Here is a 23,392-nt window from a genome sequence, read left to right as displayed (position 1 = left end):
GCGGTCTTCAAATATTACCCCTGTCACTGCCTCACATATCCCCCCCCTCAGTTCAAACGGGCGGGGTTGAACTTTTGCCAACATACAGGGACCTCTGGACAGGGCATCCGTATTGCCCTGCAACCTACCAGCCCGGTGTTCCACAGAAAAGTGAAAGTTCTGCAAGGAGAGAAACCACCTGGTGACTCTAGCATTTCTCTCCTTAGCATTCCTCATCCAGACCAAAGGGGAGTGGTCCGTCACCAGGCGAAAGTGTCGCCCCAGCAGGTAGTAGCGGAGGGATTCCAGAGCCCATTTTATGGCCAGGCACTCCTTCTCCACTATGCTATAGTTCTTCTCTGCCGGGGTGAGCTTTCTACTCAAATAGGTGATCGGGTGCTCTTCTCCATCTACCTCCTGGGACAGAACCGCACCCAGACCCACCTCAGAGGCATCTGCCTGTACTATAAACTCCCCCCAGACCCACCTCAGAGGCATCTGCCTGTACTATAAACTCCCCCCAGACCCACCTCAGCGGCATCTGCCTGTACTATAAACTCCCCCCAGACCCACCTCAGAGGCATCTGCCTGTACTATAAACTCCCCCCAGACCCACCTCAGAGGCATCTGCCTGTACTATAAACTCCCCCCAGACCCACCTCAGAGGCATCCGCCTGTACTATAAACTCCCCCCAGACCCACCTCAGAGGCATCTGTCTGTACTATAAACTCCCCCCAGACCCACCTCAGAGGCATCTGCCTGTACTATAAACTCCCCCCAGACCCACCTCAGAGGCATCTGCCTGTACTATAAACTCCCCCCAGACCCACCTCAGCGGCATCTGCCTGTACTATAAACTCCCCCCAGACCCACCTCAGAGGCATCTGCCTGTACTATAAACTCCCCCCAGACCCACCTCAGAGGCATCTGCCTGTGCTAAAAACTCCCCCCAGACCCACCTCAGAGGCATCTGCCTGTACTATAAACTCCCCCCAGACCCACCTCAGAGGCATCTGCCTGTACTATAAACTCCCCCCAGACCCACCTCAGAGGCATCTGCCTGTACTATAAACTCCCCCCAGACCCACCTCAGAGGCATCTGCCTGTACTATAAACTCCCCCCACACCCACCTCAGAGGCATCTGCCCGTACTATAAACTCCCCCCACACCCACCTCAGAGGCATCTGCCCGTACTATAAACTCCCCCCAGACCCACCTCAGAGGCATCTGCCTGTACTATAAACTCCCCCCAGACCCACCTCAGAGGCATCCGCCTGTACTATAAACTCCCCCCAGACCCACCTCAGAGGCATCTGCCTGTACTATAAACTCCCCCCAGACCCACCTCAGAGGCATCTGCCTGTACTATAAACTGCCCCCAGACCCACCTCAGAGACATCTGCCTGTACTATAAACTCCCCCCAGACCCACCTCAGAGGCATCTGCCTGTACTATAAACTCCCCCCAGACCCACCTCAGCGGCATCTGCCTGTACTATAAACTCCCCCCAGACCCACCTCAGAGGCATCCGCCTGTACTATAAACTCCCCCCAGACCCACCTCAGAGGCATCTGCCTGTACTATAAACTCCCCCCAGACCCACCTCAGAGGCATCCGCCTGTACTATAAACTCCCCCCAGACCCACCTCAGAGGCATCCGCCTGTACTATAAACTCCCCCCAGACCCACCTCAGAGGCATCCGCCTGTACTATAAACTCCCCCCAGACCCACCTCAGAGGCATCCGCCTGTACTATAAACTCCCCCCAGACCCACCTCAGAGGCATCCGCCTGTACTATAAACTCCCCCCAGACCCACCTCAGAGGCATCTGCCTGTACTATAAACTCCCCCCAGACCCACCTCAGAGGCATCTGCCTGTACTATAAACTCCCCCCAGACCCACCTCAGAGGCATCCGCCTGTACTATAAACTCCCCCCAGACCCACCTCAGAGGCATCTGCCTGTACTATAAACTCCCCCCAGACCCACCTCAGAGGCATCTGCCTGTACTATAAACTCCCCCCAGACCCACCTCAGAGGCATCTGCCTGTACTATAAACTCCCCCCAGACCCACCTCAGCGGCATCTGCCTGTACTATAAACTCCCCCCAGACCCACCTCAGAGGCATCTGCCTGTACTATAAACTCCCCCCAGACCCACCTCAGAGGCATCTGCCTGTACTATAAACTCCCCCCAGACCCACCTCAGAGGCATCTGCCTGTACTATAAACTCCCCCCAGACCCACCTCAGAGGCATCTGCCTGTACTATAAACTCCCCCCAGACCCACCTCAGAGGCATCTGCCTGTACTATAAACTCCCCCCAGACCCACCTCAGAGGCATCCGCCTGTACTATAAACTCCCCCCAGACCCACCTCAGAGGCATCTGCCTGTACTATAAACTCCCCCCAGACCCACCTCAGAGGCATCTGCCTGTACTATAAACTCCCCCCAGACCCACCTCAGAGGCATCCGCCTGTACTATAAACTCCCCCCACACCCACCTCAGAGGCATCTGCCTGTACTATAAACTCCCCCCAGACCCACCTCAGAGGCATCTGCCTGTACTATAAACTCCCCCCAGACCCACCTCAGAGGCATCCGCCTGTACTATAAACTCCCCCCACACCCACCTCAGAGGCATCTGCCCGTACTATAAACTCCCCCCACACCCACCTCAGAGGCATCTGCCTGTACTATAAACTCCCCCCAGACCCACCTCAGAGGCATCTGCCTGTACTATAAACTCCCCCCAGACCCACCTCAGAGGCATCTGCCTGCACTATAAACTCCCCCCAGACCCACCTCAGAGACATCTGCCTGTACTATAAACTCCCCCCAGACCCACCTCAGAGGCATCTGCCTGTACTATAAACTCCCCCCAGACCCACCTCAGAGGCATCTGCCTGTACTATAAACTCCCCCCACACCCACCTCAGAGGCATCTGCCTGTACTATAAACTCCCCCCAGACTCACCTCAGAGGCATCCGCCTGTACTATAAACTCCCCCCAGACCCACCTCAGAGGCATCCGCCTGTACTATAAACTCCCCCCAGACCCACCTCAGAGGCATCTGCCTGTACTATAAACTCCCCCCAGACCCACCTCAGAGGCATCTGCCTGTACTATAAACTCCCCCCAGACCCACCTCAGAGGCATCCGCCTGTACTATAAACTCCCCCCAGACCCACCTCAGAGGCATCTGCCTGTACTATAAACTCCCCCCACACCCACCTCAGAGGCATCTGCCTGTACTATAAACTCCCCCCAGACCCACCTCAGAGGCATCTGCCTGTACTATAAACTCCCCCCACACCCACCTCAGAGGCATCTGCCTGTACTATAAACTCCCCCCACACCCACCTCAGAGGCATCTGCCTGTACTATAAACTCCCCCCAGACCCACCTCAGAGGCATCTGCCTGTACTATAAACTCCCCCCAGACCCACCTCAGAGGCATCTGCCTGTACTATAAACTCCCCCCAGACCCACCTCAGAGACATCTGCCTGTACTATAAACTCCCCCCACACCCACCTCAGAGACATCTGCCTGTACTATAAACTCCCCCCAGACCCACCTCAGAGGCATCTGCCTGTACTATAAACTCCCCCCAGACCCACCTCAGAGGCATCTGCCTGTACTATAAACTCCCCCCAGACCCACCTCAGAGGCATCTGCCTATACTATAAACTCCCCCCAGACCCACCTCAGAGGCATCCGCCTGTACTATAAACTCCCCCCAGACCCACCTCAGAGTCATCCGCCTGTACTATAAACTCCCCCCAGACCCACCTCAGAGGCATCTGCCTGTGCTAAAAACTCCCCCCAGACCCACCTCAGAGGCATCTGCCTGTACTATAAACTCCCCCCAGACCCACCTCAGAGGCATCTGCCTGTACTATAAACTCCTTTTGAAAGTCAGGGTTGACAAGGACAGGCTGACCACATAGGACTACCTTTAGCACCTGAAAGGCTTCCTCTGCTTGTGTATTCCAGTGGACCATGACCGACTTCTTCCCTTTTAAAAGATCGGACAAAGGCGCCGACCTTCCAGCAAAATTGGGTATGAATCGTCGGTAATACCCCATTATACCCAGAAAGGCTCTTACCTGTTTTGTGGTAAGGGGACGAGGCCAGTTTTGAATGGCTTCGATTTTGTTTACTTGTGGCTTGATAACCCCTTGGCCTATCACATACCCCAAGTAACAGGCTTCTTTGAGACCCATAGCACATTTGCTTGGATTCGCCGTCAGACCAGCCGCTCTGAGCGAATCCACTACCGCTTGTACCTGAGATAAGTGGGTGCTCCAGTCACTGCTATAGATGATGATGTCATCCAAATATGCGGAGGCATATGGTTGATGGGGTTCTAACACTATGTCCATTAACCTCTGAAACGTGGCCGGAGCCCCATGTAAACCAAATGGCAAGACGACATAGTGATAGAGCCCCCCTGGCGTGACAAAAGCGGTCTTTTCTTTTGCCGCCTCTGTCAGCGGCACCTGCCAGTAACCTTTAGTGAGATCGAGAGTCGTGAAGTACTGGGCCCGTCCCAGTCTCTCTATCAGCTCGTCGACCCTGGGCATGGGATACATATCAAATTTCGAAACCTCATTTAACTTTTGGAAGTCATTACAGAATCTTAAAGAACCGTCTGGTTTCGGGATCAGCACAATGGGACTGGCCCATTCGCTCGTGGATTTTTCAATAACCCCCAGTTGGAGCATCTTTTTTACCTCCTCCGCAATGGCTTGCCTACGAGCCTCTGGTACCCGGTATGGCCTCAGGCGTACCCTTACTTGAGGCTCGGTGACAATATCATGGTGGATTACGGTTGTTCGGCCTGGTAGGCTTGAGAACACATCCATATTCCGCTGCGCTAATCTCCGAGACTCCCGTCTCTGCTGTTTTGAGAGAGAATCCCCTATCCTCACTCCCAATTCATCATCAGGGGACTCCTCCTTGGTTGTTGTTAAGGCACCTGAAAAGGTTAGGTCCAACATTACGTCAGCCACCATACATTCCCTGTCTTTTCACGCCTTCAGCAGGTTTACATGGTAGATTTGTTCTGGTTTTCTTCTACCTGGCTAATACACCTTATAGTTTACTTCCCCCACTTTCTCCCGGATCTCATAGGGACCTTGCCATTTGGCTAAGAACTTACTTTCTGCGGTAGGTATTAGGACTAAGACACGATCTCCCGGTTTAAAAGACCTGATGGAGGCCTTTCTATACTGAGTACTTTGGGCTGCCTGAGCATCCAGCAAATGCTCTTTAACAATGGGCATTATTGCCGTGATACGATCCTGCATACCCATAACGTATTCCACCGTGCTTTTGTGAGGGGTGGGCTCCTGTTCCCAAGTTTCCTTAACTATATCCAGCAGTCCCCGCGCATGTCTGCCATACAGTAACTCAAATGGCGAGAACCCGGTGGAAGATTGTGGGACCTCGCGGATAGCGAACATTAAATAGGGCAATAACATGTCCCAATCTTTCCCCTCTTTGGAGACCACCTTTTTCAACATAGCCTTCAGAGTTTTATTAAAACGTTCCACTAGACCATCAGTCTGGGGATGGTACACCGACGTGCGCAGCTGCTTTATCTGGAGGAGTTTGCACAGTTCCTTTGTAATTTTAGACATAAAGGGAGTGCCCTGATCGGTAAGGATTTCTTTGGGTAACCCCATGCGACAGAACATAGCAAACAACTCCCGAGCAATAAGCCTCGCCGAGGTGTGACGCAGTGGAACGGCCTCCGGATAACGTGTCGCATAATCCATCACTACCAGGATGTGCTGGTGACCACGGGCGGATTTTACAATGGGTCCGATCAGATCCATAGCAATCCGCTCAAAAGGCACCTCTATAATGGGTAAAGGTATCGGAGGACTACGGAAACGGTGCGTTGGTGCGGTCAACTGACAAACTGGGCAGGACTCACAGAACCTCTTAATTTCTGCGCCGATCCCTGGCCAGTAAAACCGCTGAAACATGCCTTCCCGCGTTTTCTCTTCACCTAGGTGCCCACTCATTAGGTGGTTATGAGCCAATTCCAAGGTCTGACGGCGGTACGGCTGAGGGACCACCAACTGTTCCACTATTTCCCCCCGGATTGTATCAACCCGATAGAGCAACTCTCGCTTTAGAGCCATGTAGGGAGTTTCCAGCCTGGCACCAGGCCGCTGGGGTACCCCATCAATTACCTGTACATTTCCACGTCCAGGAGCCAATGTGGGGTCCCGGAGCTGCGCTGTTCCGAAATTATCTGGAGACACGTTCAACTCCGGGATTGCCTCGGGTGGCTCAACCTCTCCTGCCATTACCTCTAGGGGGAACCTGGCAGGGTTACACTCTGTCCCTATACTGGTGACCCCTACGGCAGGTATCCCTGAGTCGGGATCATCCGGCTCAGGGCCTGGTTCAATCATACACCTCGGAGGGCTAGGTCGCCTCCCACATAATGTCCAGAACAGGGGCAAGTCTCTTCCCAAAATAACATCATATGGAAGTCTTTTCATCACCCCCACGTCATGTTGAACCTCTCCACATGAGGTAGCAATGGTGACCCTTTCCATAGGGTATTCACGTAGGTCTCCATGAATACAAAGTACCCCTACTTTATGTCCCGTAGGGTTTTCCCCGGAGACCAAGGAGGCATGTACAAGAGTCACTAAACTTCCTGAGTCCAACAAAGCCTCTGCTGTATAGCCATTAACACGTACTTTGCAGAGATGGGGCTCCTCCCCCATAGTAACAGTGCTTGCGGTACAAACAGTATGGGCATACATTGATACCCGGCGAGTGTACCGGCAGTCCATGGGTTCTGATGTGAGTGGGCACTGTGCCATCACATGCCCGAGCTGATGGCACCGCCAGCACATAACAGCAGAGGTGTCCCTGTTTCGGGTGTCTGACTTTGGGGAACCGGGACTCCGGCTGACCTTAGTCTGGGGTTTATTCTCTGCCAGGGCTGAAGACGGGGCAGCACCCGAGGAGGGACGGGAGTCTTTTACCAACTGTGAAGGGGGCGTGTCCCTACGGACTGCCCGCCGTGAAGCAGAGTCCCGGACCAACTCCTGGGTACCTGTGTAGCGTTCCACCAAATTCACTAGCTGGTCTAGGGTACCGGGGTCCCCCTGTCCCACCCACCGTTGAATGGGGGCTGGCAAAGTCCGCACAAACCGTTCAATCACCACCCGCTCAATCATCTGTCCGGGGTTCAAGGTCTCCGGCTGCAGCCATTTTTTTATAAGGTCCAGTAAGACATGGGCCCGTGAGTGTGCAGGTTTTCCCTCCTCAAAGGACCACTGATTCACTCGTTGGGCCCGGAGATAAGTGTTAACCCCCATTCGTGCAAGGATCTCACCTTTTAGTGTGCCATAGTCCTTGGAATCCTCCGTGCTGAGATCCAGGTAGGCTTTTTGGGGTTCACCTACCAGGAACGGGGCCACGACATCAGTCCAACGGTCGGTAGACAATTTCTCTCGCTCAGCGGTCCTCTCAAACACGGAGAGAAAGGCTTCTGGGTCGTCCTCTGCACTCATCTTCGTAAGTGCCGCCCTTACTCTGTCCTGGGCAGCAGGAAGGACTGGATGACCTGAAGTTACCGCTGGGAGCGCTTCTTGCAGAGCAGAAAGCTGCTTAATCAACAAGCTGTTTGTCTCCTGTTGCTGAGCTAACGCCCGCTGGTGCTGAGCATTAGCTTGTTGCTGCTGTGCACTGGTTTGTGCAAAAACCTGCTGTAGTTGAGCAGTAGACTGGGCCAGCTGCTTTACAAGATCCTCCATGGTGGCTGCTGAGGTAAACTGTAACTTTGCAGGCTTGATCATAAACATGTGAAAACTGGGTTGTTGCCCCTAGCCACCAAGCTGCAACGCCTGTAAGCTTCGTGGACCCGCCGATCCACCGCAAACAGTCAGTAAAAAAAAAAATTATTTTTTTTTCCGGGTAAGTACCTCTTAGGCCATTGCCCTTAGCAACCAGGCTGCCATGCCCGCATTCTCCACCATAATGTGAGGTAGCAGCGTTGTTTGGGCAAAAACGTGAGGCAGCAGCGTGTTCACACAAACAGTCTATTTATTGTTGCAGCATAAATAGATCCAATTTCCCACAGTCAAAGTCTCTTCCGGATCACAGCCGGTGCATATAGACAAATTCTTTGCATCAAAAAGTCTTGTTACCTTAGGACCCCGTTAACCGCAGGGATCTGTGTAAGGTTCTCCTAGGCTCACACTCTTGGCCTGTGTTCACTCCACACAGAGCCAGCCCAGCTCACACAGCATGTGTTAGCTTCACCAAGCCTGGCTCTCACCTGAGACACACCCTGCTGTGCTCTGCATGATTTAAACGAAAATGCCGTACATGAGGATTGCTACAAAACCTGGACTGGGAGGAGGGATCTGTCTCCCTGTTACCCTTTGTGCTATACTCCCAGTAATAGCTATAGCAAACTCAGAGGGTTTCCAGACACATTCTGGGGGACACATAGCGGTCTTCAAATATTACCCCTGTCACTGCCTCACACTATGAATTATCACATGTGGAATGAAATACTTCAAAAAAAAGTGTGAAACAACTGAAAATCGTCTTATATTCTAGGTTCTGCAAAGTAGCCGCCTTTTGCTTTGATTACTGCTTTGCACACTCTTAGCATTCTCTTGATGAGCTTCAAGAGGTAGTCACCGGAAATGGTTTTCACTTCACAGGTGCGCCCTGTCAGGTTTAATAAGTGGGATTTCTTGCCTTATAAGTGGGGTTGGGACCATCAGTTGTGTTGTGCAGAAGTCTGGTGGATACACAGCTGATAGTCCTGCAAGAAAAAAGCAGCTAAGTAAAGAAAAACGAGTGGCCATCATTACTCTAAGAAATGAATGTCAGTCAGTCCGAAAAATTGGGCAAACTTTGAAAGGATCCCCAAGTGCAGTGGCGAAAACCATCAAACACTACAAAGAAACTGGCTCACATGAGGCCCGCCCCAGGAAAGGAAGACCAAGAGTCACCTCTGCTGCGGAGGAGAAGTTTATCCGAGTCACCAGCCTCAAAAATCGCAGGTTAACAGCAGCTCAGATTAGAGACAAGGTCAATGCCACACAGAGTTCTAGCAGCAGACACATCTCTAGAACAACTGTTAAGAGGAGACTCTGTGCAGCAGCCTTCATGATAAAATAGCTGCTAGGAAACCACTGCTAAGGACCGGCAACAAGCAGAGGAGACTTGTTTGGGCTAAAGAACACAAGTAATGGACATTAGACCAGTGGAAATCTGTGCTTTGGTCTGATGAGTCCAAATTTGAGATCTTTGGACCCAACCACTGTGTCTTTGTAGAAGGTGAATGGATGGACTCTACATGACTGGTTCCCACCGTGCAGCATGGTGGAGGAGGTGTGATGGTGTGGGGGGGGCTTTGCTGGTGACACTGTTGGGATTTATTCAAAATTGAAGGCATACAGAACCAGCATGGCTGCAACAGCATCTTGCAGCGGCGTGCTATTCCATCCGGTTTGCGTTTAGTTGGACCATCATTTATTTTTCAACAGGACAATGACCCCAAACACACCTCCAGGCCGTGTAAGGGCTATGTGACTAAGAAGGAGAGTAATGGGTGCTACGCCAGATGACCTGGCCTCCACAGTCACCAGACCTGAACCCAATTGAGATGGTTTGGGGTGAGCTGGACCGCAGAGTGAAGGCAAAAGGGCCAACAAGTGCTAAGCATCTCTGAGAACTCCTTCAAGACTGTTGGAAAACCATTTCCGGTGACTACCTCTTGAAGCTCATCAAGAGAATGCCAAGAGTGTGCAAAGCAGGAAAGAAAGCAAAAGGAGGCTACTGTGAAGAACCTAGAATATAAGACATATTGTCAGTTGTTTCACACTTTTTTGTTACATATTTCATTCCACAAGTGATAATTCATAGTTTTGATGTCTTCAATGTGAATCTACAATTTTCAGAGTCATGAAAATAAAGAAAACTCTTTGAATGAGGTGTGTCCAAACTTTTGGTCTGTACTGTATACACACACACACACACATATATATATTTTATATACACACACACACACACACACACACACACACACACAGACACACACACACACACACAATCATTCATTCATACATACATGCATACATAAATAGTTCTGGCAAAAATTAAGAGACCACTTCCAAATCAGTTTTTCTGATTTTCTCTTTCTATTTGTGAGTAAAATGTAAATTGTTCTTTATTCTATAATCTACTGACGACGGCTCCGAATTTCCAGCAATACATTGTATTAATTTTCTGAAAATGAGAAATGGTGAAAATAACAGAACAATGCAAAGAAAAGAAGGTCATCATAACTTACACACAACAATATAATAATGTTTTATCTCAGGAAGATTGAGAAATCAATATTCTGTGGAATAACCAGGATTATTAATCCCGGCTTTCCTGCGTCTTGGCTGCTTTCCTCCAGTCTTCACACGGCTTTTGGGTGACCTTATGCCACTCCTGGTGCAGACATGTAATCAGTTCTTCTATGTTTGGTGGCTTGTGACTATCCATCTTCCTCTTGATTACATTCCAGAGGTTTTCAATGGGGTTCAGGTCTGGAGATTGGGCTGGCCATGACAGGGTTTTGATGTGGTGGTCCTTCATCCACACATTGATTGACCTAGCTGTGTGGCATGGCGCATTGTCCTGCTGGAAAAAAACAGTCCTCAGAGTTGGGGAACATTGCCTGAGCAGAAGGAAACAACTGTTTTTCCAGGATAACCTTGTATGCGGCTTGATTCATACGTCCTTCACAAAGTTTAATCATTTGCCCAATTTCTAGAGTAAGGTATGAGTGCCGCTATCACTGAAGGGTTCATGCAGGTCACACTGTCACTTTCTGTCTTCTCAGCCTCCTCAGGGCTCCCCGTTCTTGGGGACCTCATCAGCGACCCCAGCAGCCCCCGCTATGGACACCCGGTGACTCTGCGCTGCCAGGTGACTAACTCCAATCCTCAAGACATCGAGGTTACATGGTTAAAGGGCGAGAAACCTCTGGAGAAGAGAGAAGGAATCCAGAAGCAAATCCCTGAGAAGGACGGCTCCATATCCTGCTCCCTCCAGATAATGGCGACAGCTCTGGACTGTGGGAAACCCTACAGCTGCTCCGTGACCCACAGGAGCACGAACATGACCCTGAAGAAGAGCCATTACCTCCCGCTGCCAGGTAAGAGGCCTAGAACAGGTCCAGTAATGGAGGAAGGGTGTGAAGGTCGCGACACCTGCACTGATCTGTGTATGACAATGTGCGTCTGATGGCGGCTAAGGCCTGTCACTTTAGGGGGACCCTCTGGTCTAACAATCATTCTATAGGAACTCCACGATATTGTCCAGAAAACCTAGTCCTGTACTGTTTAGAAATGGCAGCATTCCTCAGGTAGCCGGGGAATGCAGAGAATCTGGTGATATCGGTGTGACCGATGCGGCCAGGATCCACTGCTCTGTCCCCACGTAGAGTCCTAAGCACCAGTTCACCAAAGTGCAAGAGCTCCAGCTACTGTGTGCACACATGATAGCGGTCATATGTGGAGGCCGGATACTGCAATCAGACGCCACCAGGAGCCATCACTGCGCATACACCAGATAATGTCACTCTCTACAGGAGGTGTCCACTGTTTTGTCATTAAGGAACTATCTTTAGGATAGGTAATCAATGATACGAGATGACCGGCTCTGACACTCGGCTGATGAGACCCGGGAGCGGCTTCTGTAGATCGTCCATCAAACAGTCCACCAACATTGCACAATGAATAAATGGATGTCCACATGGCAAAGTCGGAGGTGGCAGCTCAACACTTCATAGGGCACCTCTCCCAAAAATACATGAGGTGCATGAGAATTATGTCCTGTACAAAGAGTGAATGTGTGATGTTTGGAGCTGAGCAGCCCGAGACTCCTGGGGACGGAGCCGGTGGGGACGGAGCTGGAAGGGACGGAGCTGGAGGGGACGGAGCTGGTGGGGACGGAGCCAGTGGGGACGGAGCTGGTGGGGACGGAGCCGGTGGGGTCTCCGCGCTGCACGGTACCCGCACATCCCAGTAATCTCGCTCTTTCTTGGTTTCTCCTACAGATAAAGCACCAACGTTTTCGGACATAACTGTGCGGCCGGAGAGACTTGTTGCAGGGAAAGAGGCCACATTTACAGTGATGATATCCGGATTCACACCAGAAATTCGAGTGAAATGGTATAAAGACTTCAACCCATTTCCCAGTGATTTTGTGACCACCAGAGATCCAGAGGTTGGAGCAGACTCTCTATGTAGATGTTCCAGCAGCCTGAGGTTCACTCCGCAGGACGGTGACCATCAGGCGTCCATCCGCTGCGAGGCCACACATTCTGTCACCAAGAAAGTGCATGAGCAGCTGTACAGACTGCACCTCTCAGGTACCAGCTCCCCGCGGTCACATAGGGTGTACCGGCTCCCCGCTGTCACATAGGGTGTACCGGCTCCCCATTGTCACATAGGGTGTACCGGCTCCCCGCTGTCACATAGGGTGTACCGGCTCCCCGCTGTCACATAGGGTGTATCGGCTCCCCGCTGTCACATAGGGTGTACCGGCTCCCCGCTGTCACATAGGGTGTACCGGCTCCCCGCTGTCACATAGGGTGTATCGGCTCCCCACTGTCACATAGGGTGTACCGGCTCCCCGCGGTCACATAGGGTGTACCGGCTCCCCGCTGTCACATAGGGTGTACCGGCTCCCCGCTGTCACATAGGGTGTACCGGCTCCCCGCTGTCACATAGGGTGTACCGGCTCCCCGCTGTCACATAGGGTGTACCGGCTCCCCATTGTCACATAGGGTGTACCGGCTCCCCGCTGTCACATAGGGTGTACCGGCTCCCCGCTGTCACATAGGGTGTATCGGCTCCCCGCTGTCACATAGGGTGTACCGGCTCCCCGCTGTCACATAGGGTGTACCGGCTCCCCGCTGTCACATAGGGTGTACCGGCTCCCCACTGTCACATAGGGTGTACCGGCTCCCCGCGGTCACATAGGGTGTACCGGCTCCCCGCTGTCACATAGGGTGTACCGGCTCCCCGCTGTCACATAGGGTGTACCGGCTCCCCGCTGTCACATAGGGTGTACCGGCTCCCCGCGGTCACATAGGGTGTACCGGCTCCCCGCGGTCACATAGGGTGTACCGGCTCCCCGCGGTCACATAGGGTGTACCGGCTTCCCGCTGTCACATAGGGTGTACCGGCTCCCCGCTGTCACATAGGGTGTACCGGCTCCCCGCTGTCACATAGGGTGTACCGGCTCCCCGCTGTCACATAGGGTGTACCGGCTCCCCGCTGTCACATAGGGTGTACCGGCTCCCCGCTGTCACATAGGGTGTACCGGCTCCCCGCTGTCACATAGGGTGTACCGGCTCCCCGCTGTCACATAGGGTGTACCGGCTCCCCGCTGTCACATAGGGTGTACCGGCTCCCCGCTGTCACATAGGGTGTATCGGCTCCCCGCTGTCACATAGGGTGTATCGGCTCCCCGCTGTCACATAGGGTGTATCGGCTCCCCGCTGTCACATAGGGTGTACCGGCTCCCCGCTGTCACATAGGGTGTACCGGCTCCCCGCTGTCACATAGGGTGTACCGGCTCCCCGCTGTCACATAGGGTGTACCGGCTCCCCGCTGTCACATAGGGTGTACCGGCTCCCCGCTGTCACATAGGGTGTACCGGCTCCCCGCTGTCACATAGGGTGTACCGGCTCCCCGCTGTCACATAGGGTGTACCGGCTCCCCGCTGTCACATAGGGTGTATCGGCTCCCCGCTGTCACATAGGGTGTACCGGCTCCCCGCTGTCACATAGGGTGTACCGGCTCCCCGCTGTCACATAGGGTGTACCGGCTCCCCGCTGTCACATAGGGTGTACCGGCTCCCCGCTGTCACATAGGGTGTACCGGCTCCCCGCTGTCACATTGGAGCACAGTCAGCACACAGTGTGCTCGTTATGTACCCTCTGTATGTCTCCTGTGCTGCTCACACATGGTCTCTCTTAGGTAGGACCTCTGGAGAGCGACCTCCTCCTGCCACCAGACCTCCACGCTCAGGTAAGTGACCGCCACGTGGGCACGATGACATAGGTGCCACCAGTCCCACCAGATTCTCTGTAAAGATAGGAATTGGGAGGGGAAGGAATCATGAGCTGAGACCCTGGATCTGTAGGACCGATGTGAGGGATAGAAGCAGAATTTTCACCCGGTACGTGAGTCCTGGAGTTATTTGTTAGACTGACATGAAGAAATAGTTGGGACAGAAACCACAGGTCCATGATTAAAGGGAAAGTCCACACAATGACCAATTGTGACTGCGCTGTGGGGTCTGTGTGGGTACCTGCCCTGTGGGGTCTGTGTGGTAAACTGCCCTGTGGGGTCTGTGTGGGCACCTGCGCTGTGGGGTCTGTGTGGTAAACTGCCCTGTGGGGTCTGTGTGGGCACCTGCGCTGTGGGGTCTGTGTGGGCACCTGCGCTGTGGGGTCTGTGTGGGCACCTGCGCTGTGGGGTCTGTGTGGGCACCTGCCCTGTGGGGTCTGTGTGGGCACCTGCCCTGTGGGGTCTGTGTGGGCACCTGCGCTGTGGGGTCTGTGTGGGCACCTGCCCTGTGGGGTCTGTGTGGGCACCTGCCCTGTGGGGTCTGTGTGGTCAACTGCCCTGTGGGGTCTGTGTGGGCACCTGCGCTGTGGGGTCTGTGTGGGCACCTGCGCTGTGGGGTCTGTGTGGGCACCTGCCCTGTGGGGTCTGTGTGGTCAACTGCCCTGTGGGGTCTGTGTGGTCAACTGCCCTGTGGGGTCTGTGTGGGCACCTGCGCTGTGGGGTCTGTGTGGGCACCTGCGCTGTGGGGTCTGTGTGGGCACCTGCCCTGTGGGGTCTGTGTGGGCACCTGCGCTGTGGGGTCTGTGTGGGCACCTGCCCTGTGGGGTCTGTGTGGTCAACTGCCCTGTGGGGTCTGTGTGGGCACCTGCCCTGTGGGGTCTGTGTGGGCACCTGCCCTGTGGGGTCTGTGTGGTCAACTGCCCTGTGGGGTCTGTGTGGGCACCTGCGCTGTGGGGTCTGTGTGGGCACCTGCGCTGTGGGGTCTGTGTGGGCACCTGCCCTGTGGGGTCTGTGTGGTCAACTGCCCTGTGGGGTCTGTGTGGGCACCTGCGCTGTGGGGTCTGTGTGGGCACCTGCGCTGTGGGGTCTGTGTGGGCACCTGCCCTGTGGGGTCTGTGTGGGCACCTGCGCTGTGGGGTCTGTGTGGGCACCTGCGCTGTGGGGTCTGTGTGGGCACCTGCCCTGTGGGGTCTGTGTGGGCACCTGCGCTGTGGGGTCTGTGTGGGCACCTGCCCTGTGGGGTCTGTGTGGTCAACTGCCCTGTGGGGTCTGTGTGGGCACCTGCGCTGTGGGGTCTGTGTTGGGGACCTGCCCTGTGGGGTCTGTGTGGGCACCTTCCCTGTGGGGTCTGTGTGGGCACCTGCGCTGTGGGGTCTGTGTGGTCAACTGCCCTGTGGGGTCTGTGTGGGCACCTGCCCTGTGGGGTCTGTGTTGGGCACCTGCTCTGTGGGGTCTGTGTGGGCACCTGCCCTGTGGGGTCTGTGTTGGGCACCTGCTCTGTGGGGTCTGTGTGGGCACATGCCCTGTGGGGTCTGTGTGGGCACCTGCGCTGTGGGGTCTGTGTTGGGCACCTGCCCTGTGGGGTCTGTGTTGGGCACCTGCCCTGTGGGGTCTGTGTGGGCACCTGCCCTGTGGGGTCTGTGTGGGCACCTGCGCTGTGGGGTCTGTGTGGGCACCTGCGCTGTGGGGTCTGTGTGGGCACCTGCGCTGTGGGGTCTGTGTGGGCACCTGCGCTGTGGGGTCTGTGTGGGCACCTGCGCTATGTGACTCAGCGTGGATCTGAGGTCACACAACTGCCATGGACATTGTATAATAATTATAGTGGATAACTCGGGAATTTATTTGTGTGGAGCAGTCACAACTGAACCCGGTTTATAGGTGATAAAGCTTGTATTGTAACACACGGTGATCAGCAACAAGTGCAGAGAAAAGAAAGTCCATAAACACAGGGAAATATCAAATGAAGCCTTCAAGGAAGGTCTCTAGAAACCCTCACAGGATAATGTGATTAAGCAATGCCGTCTCTGAAGCTCCATAAGGAGGTCTCCGAAAGTCCAAAGCGAGGTGCAGAGCAGTGTACAATGGTCAGGAAACAAATGCAGAGCAGTGTCTAGTGTCCAGAACAGTCCCGGGCTCTGCTACTGCATCAATGCAATGGTGGAAGCAACAAAGCAGTGTACAATGGTCAGGAAACAAATGCAGAGCAGTGTCTAGTGTCCAGAACAGGCCCGGGCTCTGCTACTGCATCAATGCAATGGTGGAAGCAACAAAGCAGTGTACAATGGTCAGGAAACAAATGCAGAGCAGTGTACAATGGTCAGGAAACAAATGCAGAGCAGTGTCTAGTGTCCAGAACAGGCCCGGGCTCTGCTACTGCATCAATGCAATGGTGGAAGCAACAAAGCAGTGTACAATGGTCAGGAAACAAATGCAGAGCAGTGTCTAGTGTCCAGAACAGGCCCGGGCTCTGCTACTGCATCAATGCAATGGTGGAAGCAACAAAGCAGTGTACAATGGTCAGGAAACAAATGCAGAGCAGTGTCTAGTGTCCAGAACAGGCCCGGGCTCTGCTACTGCATCAATGCAATGGTGGAAGCAACAAAGCAGTGTACAATGGTCAGGAAACAAATGCAGAGCAGTGTCTAGTGTCCAGAACAGGCCCGGGCTCTGCTACTGCATCAATGCAATGGTGGAAGCAACAAAGCAGTGTACAATGGTCAGGAAACAAATGCAGAGCAGTGTCTAGTGTCCAGAACAGTCCCGGGCTCTGCTACTGCATCAATGCAATGGTGGAAGCAACAAAGCAGTGTACAATGGTCAGGAAACAAATGCAGAGCAGTGTCTAGTGTCCAGAACAGGCCTGGGCTCTGCTACTGCATCAATGCAATGGTGGAAGCAACAGCAGAATACAATGTCCAGGAAACAAATGCAGAGCAGTTAATTAAGTAAGCCAGCTTACGTGTCAGCAAAGCAGGTCAGAACCACAGAAGGCCCAGGCCTCAGCAGCCGGTGACCAGAACCTCTGAAGAGCAGAAACAGAAGCGTCACACAGGATTTTCTGAAGTAGCTTGAGATGCCACTAGGAGTAGGAAACCAGGCAGAATACTCAAGCAGAGGAGTGAAGGCTGGACTGGAATTATAAAGGCAAGAGGACACAGAACACATGGAGAAGAATGAAGCAGGGGACACCATTTTGGGAAAGGGCAAAAAGCCCAAAAAGGATAAACAGAAAAAACAGTGTCCTGACACATGGAGTCCAGTACATTGAGGTGCATATAGGGTGTAGCTGCTTTGTAGTGGAATATCGCCATCTCTAGTGATGAGTCCTATGGCCATACACAGCACTTGTGTCCTAGGTCTGCCACAGCCCTTGCAGGATGGTCGTCTACAGCCCTCGCAGGGTGGTCATCCACGGCCCTCGGAGGATGGTCCTCTACGGCCCTTGCAGGGTGTTCCTCCATGGCCCTAGCAGGATGGTCCTCCACGGTCCGCGCAGGGTGGTCATCCACGGCCCTTGCAGGGTGGTCATCCACTTTTACTTGTGTCCTGGTATAGTACTTATTGGGGATTCTGTTATCCTTGGGCTCATTAATAATATTAAGTAGTAGTGATTCTCGCTGAGGAATTGAAGCAACAGTTTATTGTCCACTTTCTTCTTTCCCCACAGTGAAGACCAGTGGCATCCAGTGTCTGCCGGAGCACCCCCGGGTGGGAGATCCCGTCACTCTTACATGTTATGTGGATGGATGTGACGCGGAGGATTCTGTATTCTCCTGGACTAAAGGGATGTTTCCTATTGAGGGTGATGTACAGAACACGCCGGATGGATCTGGCAGCGTCTCCACAGTCACCTTCACTGCGCAGGAGACAGACAGAGACTGCGCAATCACCTGTGAGGTGACCTATAATCTACAGACACGAGAGGAATATTTCACTCTGAAGCTTCAATAGCCCTACTGGAATCAATGGAGTGTGAGTCTTCAATGTCTATAGTCCTGGGGTAATATACAGCGAACACGGATTCATCGATGTCTATAGTCCTGGGATAATATACAGCAAGCACAGACTCATTGATGTCTCTAGTTCTGTGATGATATGCAGCGTGCAGGGACTCATCAATGTCTATAGTTCTGGGATGATATGCAGCGAGCAGGGACTCATCGATATCTTTAGTACTGGGGCAATGTACAGCAAGCATGGACTCATCAATGTCTATAGGCTTGGGATATATAGAGAGAATGGATTCATTGATGTCTATAGTTCTGGGATGATATGCAGCGAGCAGGGACTCATCGATATCTTTAGTACTGGGGCAATGTACAGCAAGCATGGACTCATCAATGTCTATAGTCTTGGGATATATAGCAAGAATGGCTTCATTGATGTCTATAGTTCTGGGATGATATACAGCGAGCAGGGACTCCTCAATTTTTATAGTTCTGGGATGATATACAGTGAGCAGGGACTCATCAATATCTCTAGTACTGGGGCAATGTACAGCAAGCATGGACTCATCAATGTCTATAGTCTTGTGATATATATATAGAGAATGGATTCATTGATGTCTATAGTTCTGGGATAATATACAGCGAGCAGGAACTCATCGATGTCTATAGTTCTGGGATAATATACAGCGAGCATGGACTCATCCACGTCTACAGTCTTGGGATAATATACAGCGAGCACAGACTCATGGACTATGCTGTTTCCCCCAGATGTAATTACTATTCAGCTGCTCGGTTGTATATCATAGGGAATACATCTGCATTTATTTGTTACCTGCTAAATGTATTATCTGGCGACGCTGCCCTCTGCTGGCCGGTATTTGTCACCGCTTGCTCTTGTTTGTTCCAACTAAGTTGGTTCAGACTGGGCGTCTTCGCACTGCAGTTCATGGGTCACTCGCCCTAGGCGCCATTTTAGCACATGTTGCTGTGAGATAAGACCCGATGTGCTGCGCTGGTGAAATTATCAATGTCTGACCAGCAGTAACCAATGTCAGCGACTACAGTATTGCAACAACAAGTATTCTTACTGTATCTGCGTTAAATAAAGCAAGTCTTGAATGGCACCGACGCTGTGGTTCTGCTTTTGATTCTCCGGATGCTGAGTGGGCGCTGATTCTGTCTGCTCCATATCGTGTATATGGAGGTAGGAAAGTTTCACAGCCCCATGGTCCAGTGATACCTCCATTCACCTCTTGAGGACACAGAACAGTAAGAACAGTCCAGTAGCCATGTGTCATGGACAGCTGGGGGGTCCCGCCGGTAATCCCACCGTTGCCACCAGTATCTCACGAGTCGGAATGGTCACACAAACGTCTCTCCACTGGAGACAGAGCAGGTCACGCAAACTCCGTTGCAGTACCTAGCTTTCTCACAAACCCTACCAGCTGCCAGAACCTTTTCACTAGCCCCAGTGAAACAGGAATCTGCCGGGCCAGTACAGTAGTCTGCTACCAGTTCCTCATTAAATATACGCCTGGTCTGTTAACAGGACTATATCGTTGAGGCCTGTGGAACCTCCTGATAGGCAAGTAACACATGTGGTAGATACCGCTCCCAGTCACACCTGTGGGAGTCAACCAACATCCTAAACATCTGCTTTAGGGTGTCATTGAACCGCTCACACAGGCCGTTACTCCAACAAGGCGGTGGCCACCTTGTCAGCCTGAATGGAAGACAAGACCACCGCTTCGGGGTACCAGGTGGCATAATCTACTACCATTAGTACAAAGCGTCTCCCGGAGCTGCTGGGGATGGCCAGCAATCCGACCATGTCCACAACCACCCTCCTGAAAGGCTCATCAATGATGTGCAAAAATACCAGTGGGGCTTTTGGGCGCCGCCTCGCCTTTCCCCACTCTCTGACAGGTGTCACACGAACGGCATTAGGCAAGCACATCGACTCATATTTTTTGACCAGTAGAAATGCTGGGTTAACTTGGTCTTGTGCTTAGCAATCCCTAGGTGTCTGGCCATCAGAATTTCATATGCAATCCGCAACAACTCCACCTGGAACGGATAGGGTACTACTAACTGTCGGTCCCTGTGCCATGCCTCCGGTGGACCCGGTATAGCAGTCTGTTGTGAATATCATCAGAGATGGTGCTGTTCCCAGGAGTGTTTCTGGGCTCCCTCTGGTGGCTAGTGCTGGTAGTGAGTCTGATTCTGCATCTGTCACTCAGACAGGTGTGAGAGATGATTGCTGTTTCAGGAAGCCTATGGAGTCCAGCCTGGGGGATATAGGAAGGCAGTCTCTGTCTGACCTTTGCCGGTGAGAATTGTTTCTGCTCCATGTGACGATGTCCAGAAGTTTGTCCTCCAGCCTTTAGGCTTTTTGCCTTTTCCTGTAGGTTCTGTTTTTGCTTTTTTTCTGCTCCCTTTTAGATTCTCCAGGATCAATTTCTACAGCGGTTTTTCGTTCCTTTCCATCGGTTTTGTTTCCATGTCATCTTGAGTCTGCAGCTATGCCTGATAAGTATTTTTGTTTTTTCTTCTTGAGATTTAATTCGTTCTCATGCATATTTCTGTCCTTTTGTTTGCAGTTTATGGGAACTGTGCAATCTCAGTGGTTTTTCCTTGTGAGGGTTTTTTCTCAGTCTGGGCTTGGTTAGAGGCTGAATTTGCACTGAAGGGCGTTTCTGCTTAAACTAAGTCGTTTTCTAAATCTGTGTTTGAGAATATTCCCTTTTGTTTCTTGCATGTGAATAAGAGTTCTTCCTGCAATATTTTTGGAGGACGATTTATTCCCAGCAAGAAAGGCAGTTTTTACTCCCTGTTTGATCAGGAGATTGTATTTTTGTATCTCATGTGTTTTTTTTGTAGTAAAAATCTTTTCTATTATATTTACATTTCTATTTAAATGTATTTGTACAAGAGTTCCTGATATAATGGGCGGAAAGATTGTGTGATATTTTAAGAGAATTTTTGAATATCAGGTGTTTGTGTTTTTCAGGGTTTTTACTGACTGCAACCAGCAATCTATTCTATACTTTTGTATCTTGCTAGCAGGGCCTCACTTTGCTTAATTTTATATCTACCATCTGAGTGTTGTTTTTTCTTACATCACTGTTGTTATATGTTGGGGGCTTTTGACTTTCCTTTGGGGCTGCTCTGAGGCAAGTAAAGATTCCTCATTCTATTTTTGAGGTTAGTTAGTTCTTCGGCGATGACGAGGCATCTAGGTTTTGTTAGGAACGCTCCACCGCTACTTGTGTTTTGTGTAGTCAGTGGATTGCAGCGAGTTAAGTTTCCAACTACTCTTGTGCATTATCTTCTACCATTTTTATGGGATTTTTGCAAGATATTTTGTGGTCTCCTGACCATAACAGCTGTCCTTGGCCCCGATCACCCACTCCGGCTCTGAGTCTGAGGGAGGCTGGGTCGCTTGCTCCTTAAGAGCTTTCAGGCTGTCACCAGCTGCTAACGCTGCCTGAAATCCCTGACTAGATGTGGCCAGAATCAACGAAACTGCCACATAGTCTGTCAGTACCCTGGGACCTGTGTCCTGACCTCCGTGTGACTCGACTGCCACTTGGTTGGAAGGGGGAAAGCTGTCGGACCGCCGTGAGGCTCTTGGGCTCCAGCACTCCCATTGCAAGTGGCCACTGTTACCGTGGTTCGTGCCTGCTTCTCCTCCGTTCCTGACAAAGTCGATGGTCCAGGTGGACTTACCTGGCAACAATGCAAAGAGACTTTAACTGGCAGCTTTTCCGCTCCTGGGGCAGCCCCAATCTCAACTGCAGTGGCATTTAGGGGCCCCACATTTTCGGTGGCAGCATTTACATCCAGTACTGGTTCTCTTCTGCAGTATCCAGCCCTTTGCTTATCCCGAGAGAAGAAAAGCTCCAGCCTACTGGCTGATTACCTGTAAATGCAGGGTCACACGTTTTCTGACCCTCCCTTCCCCGTCATAGCTGCAAATTCTGTGTATGTGGTGTCAGTGTAAGTGAAGGTCCCAGAGCTCACTCCATCCTCCCCTACAGCATGCACAGGTAACACAGACAACAACATCATCATCATCAACAGGGGACAGGTCAACACTGGCTGAAGGATCAGCACTTGGGGTTTCAGTGGCCACAAACTCTGGCACTAGCCACCCCAAATCTGTCCCAAGCAACACATTTGCAGGAATATTTGCAGTTACTCCCTCCTCCCTCACACCTCTTACGGCAGCCCAGTCCAAATAAACCTTGGTGACAGGCAGCGCCGGTTCGATGCCTCCAATTCTGGAGATAGTGAGGGTATTCCTGGGTACCAAATCTTGGGGGGACACCATCTCACGCCGTACCAAGGTCATCTCAGCGCCGGTATCCCGCCACAGCCTGGCCAATGGTGACTGGTTGGAAGTTGTCAAGGGACCTACCACCACCCCCACCCCCACTCAACATTGTGGATGGTTTTGGAAACAGGGACGGGGTCTTATGGCGCTGGTGACACATGGTATTTAAGTGTCTGACGTGATTGCAGAGGTGGAACCTTCTGGGTTCCACCACGGGCCTGGAAAGGGGAGTTGAGGAGGATATCCCGTGCAGTGTAGGGGCAGGGAGAACAGTTGCAGGATTCATCTTACCCCCTCTCAAGGTGCTGCTGGACACTTTTTTGGCATCAGGGGCCCAATTATTTGTGTAGTCGTCCAACAGGGTGGCCGTAGCGGTGGACTCCTTTGGCTTCTGGTTACAGATGAACTGGCCGAGATCCTCGGGGCAGTTCCCCAAGAATTGTTCAGTGATAAACAAAGCTAGAATCTCCGGGCCGGTGATGAGCGGCAGGCCCTTGGTTCAGTGGTTGGCAACTCTTGCGAGGGCCCGCTGGTGGTCCGCCCAGGTGTCCTTTGGTCCCCTCTGCATGCTCCGGAATTTCTTGCGGTAGGACTCCAGAGTAAGGTTGTACTGTTGGATCAGGGCCTGTTTGATGGCATCTTAGCCTTGATCCGCCTTAGTAGGTAAGTCCTCAAGAATATCCAGGGCCTTACCCCTTAAATGGGATTCTTGGCCAGGTGATGCTGCAGTCAAGTCCGTTCAAAGGTCAGCAAAAATGAGTCCAAGTCTCCATCTTTCTCCAACACTGGGAAGTCCTCAACACCGACCTTTGTAGCCTTGGTCTCTTGATTGTCCAGAGTGGGCCCTGGGGTGTTGAGCTGAGCTAGCCGCAACTGGTGGTCACGCTCTGCCCTGCATTCTACGGCCTCCTGTTCTGCCAGATACTCCCGCTCTGCCATGAAGAAGATCCGGTAGGTGTCCCGGTCTCTAGCCGAAAGATAGGCCACAGCAGCTTCAG

At 52.2% G+C, this 23,392-nt stretch overlaps 1 protein-coding gene across 2 annotated transcripts in view; it reads left to right on the top strand.

Moving 5' to 3' along the window:
• Positions 1 to 19,905, top strand: part of NCR3LG1 (natural killer cell cytotoxicity receptor 3 ligand 1) — a 280,467-nt gene extending 260,562 nt beyond the window's left edge. For both annotated transcript variants that reach the window (XM_075326669.1, XM_075326668.1), the window contains 4 exons: positions 10,871 to 11,185; positions 12,089 to 12,403; positions 14,019 to 14,069; positions 17,779 to 19,905. In XM_075326669.1, coding sequence (XP_075182784.1) covers positions 10,871 to 11,185; positions 12,089 to 12,403; positions 14,019 to 14,069; positions 17,779 to 18,062 — 965 coding nt within the window. In that variant the 3' untranslated portion in view covers positions 18,063 to 19,905. The remainder of the gene's footprint in view (positions 1 to 10,870; positions 11,186 to 12,088; positions 12,404 to 14,018; positions 14,070 to 17,778) is intronic.
• The last annotated feature ends 3,487 nt before the right edge of the window (positions 19,906 to 23,392 follow it).

This window comes from Anomaloglossus baeobatrachus, chromosome 10, assembly GCF_048569485.1.
Source record: "Anomaloglossus baeobatrachus isolate aAnoBae1 chromosome 10, aAnoBae1.hap1, whole genome shotgun sequence".
NCBI lineage: Eukaryota > Metazoa > Chordata > Amphibia > Anura > Aromobatidae > Anomaloglossus > Anomaloglossus baeobatrachus.
This window is presented reverse-complemented; position numbering and strand designations above follow the sequence as displayed.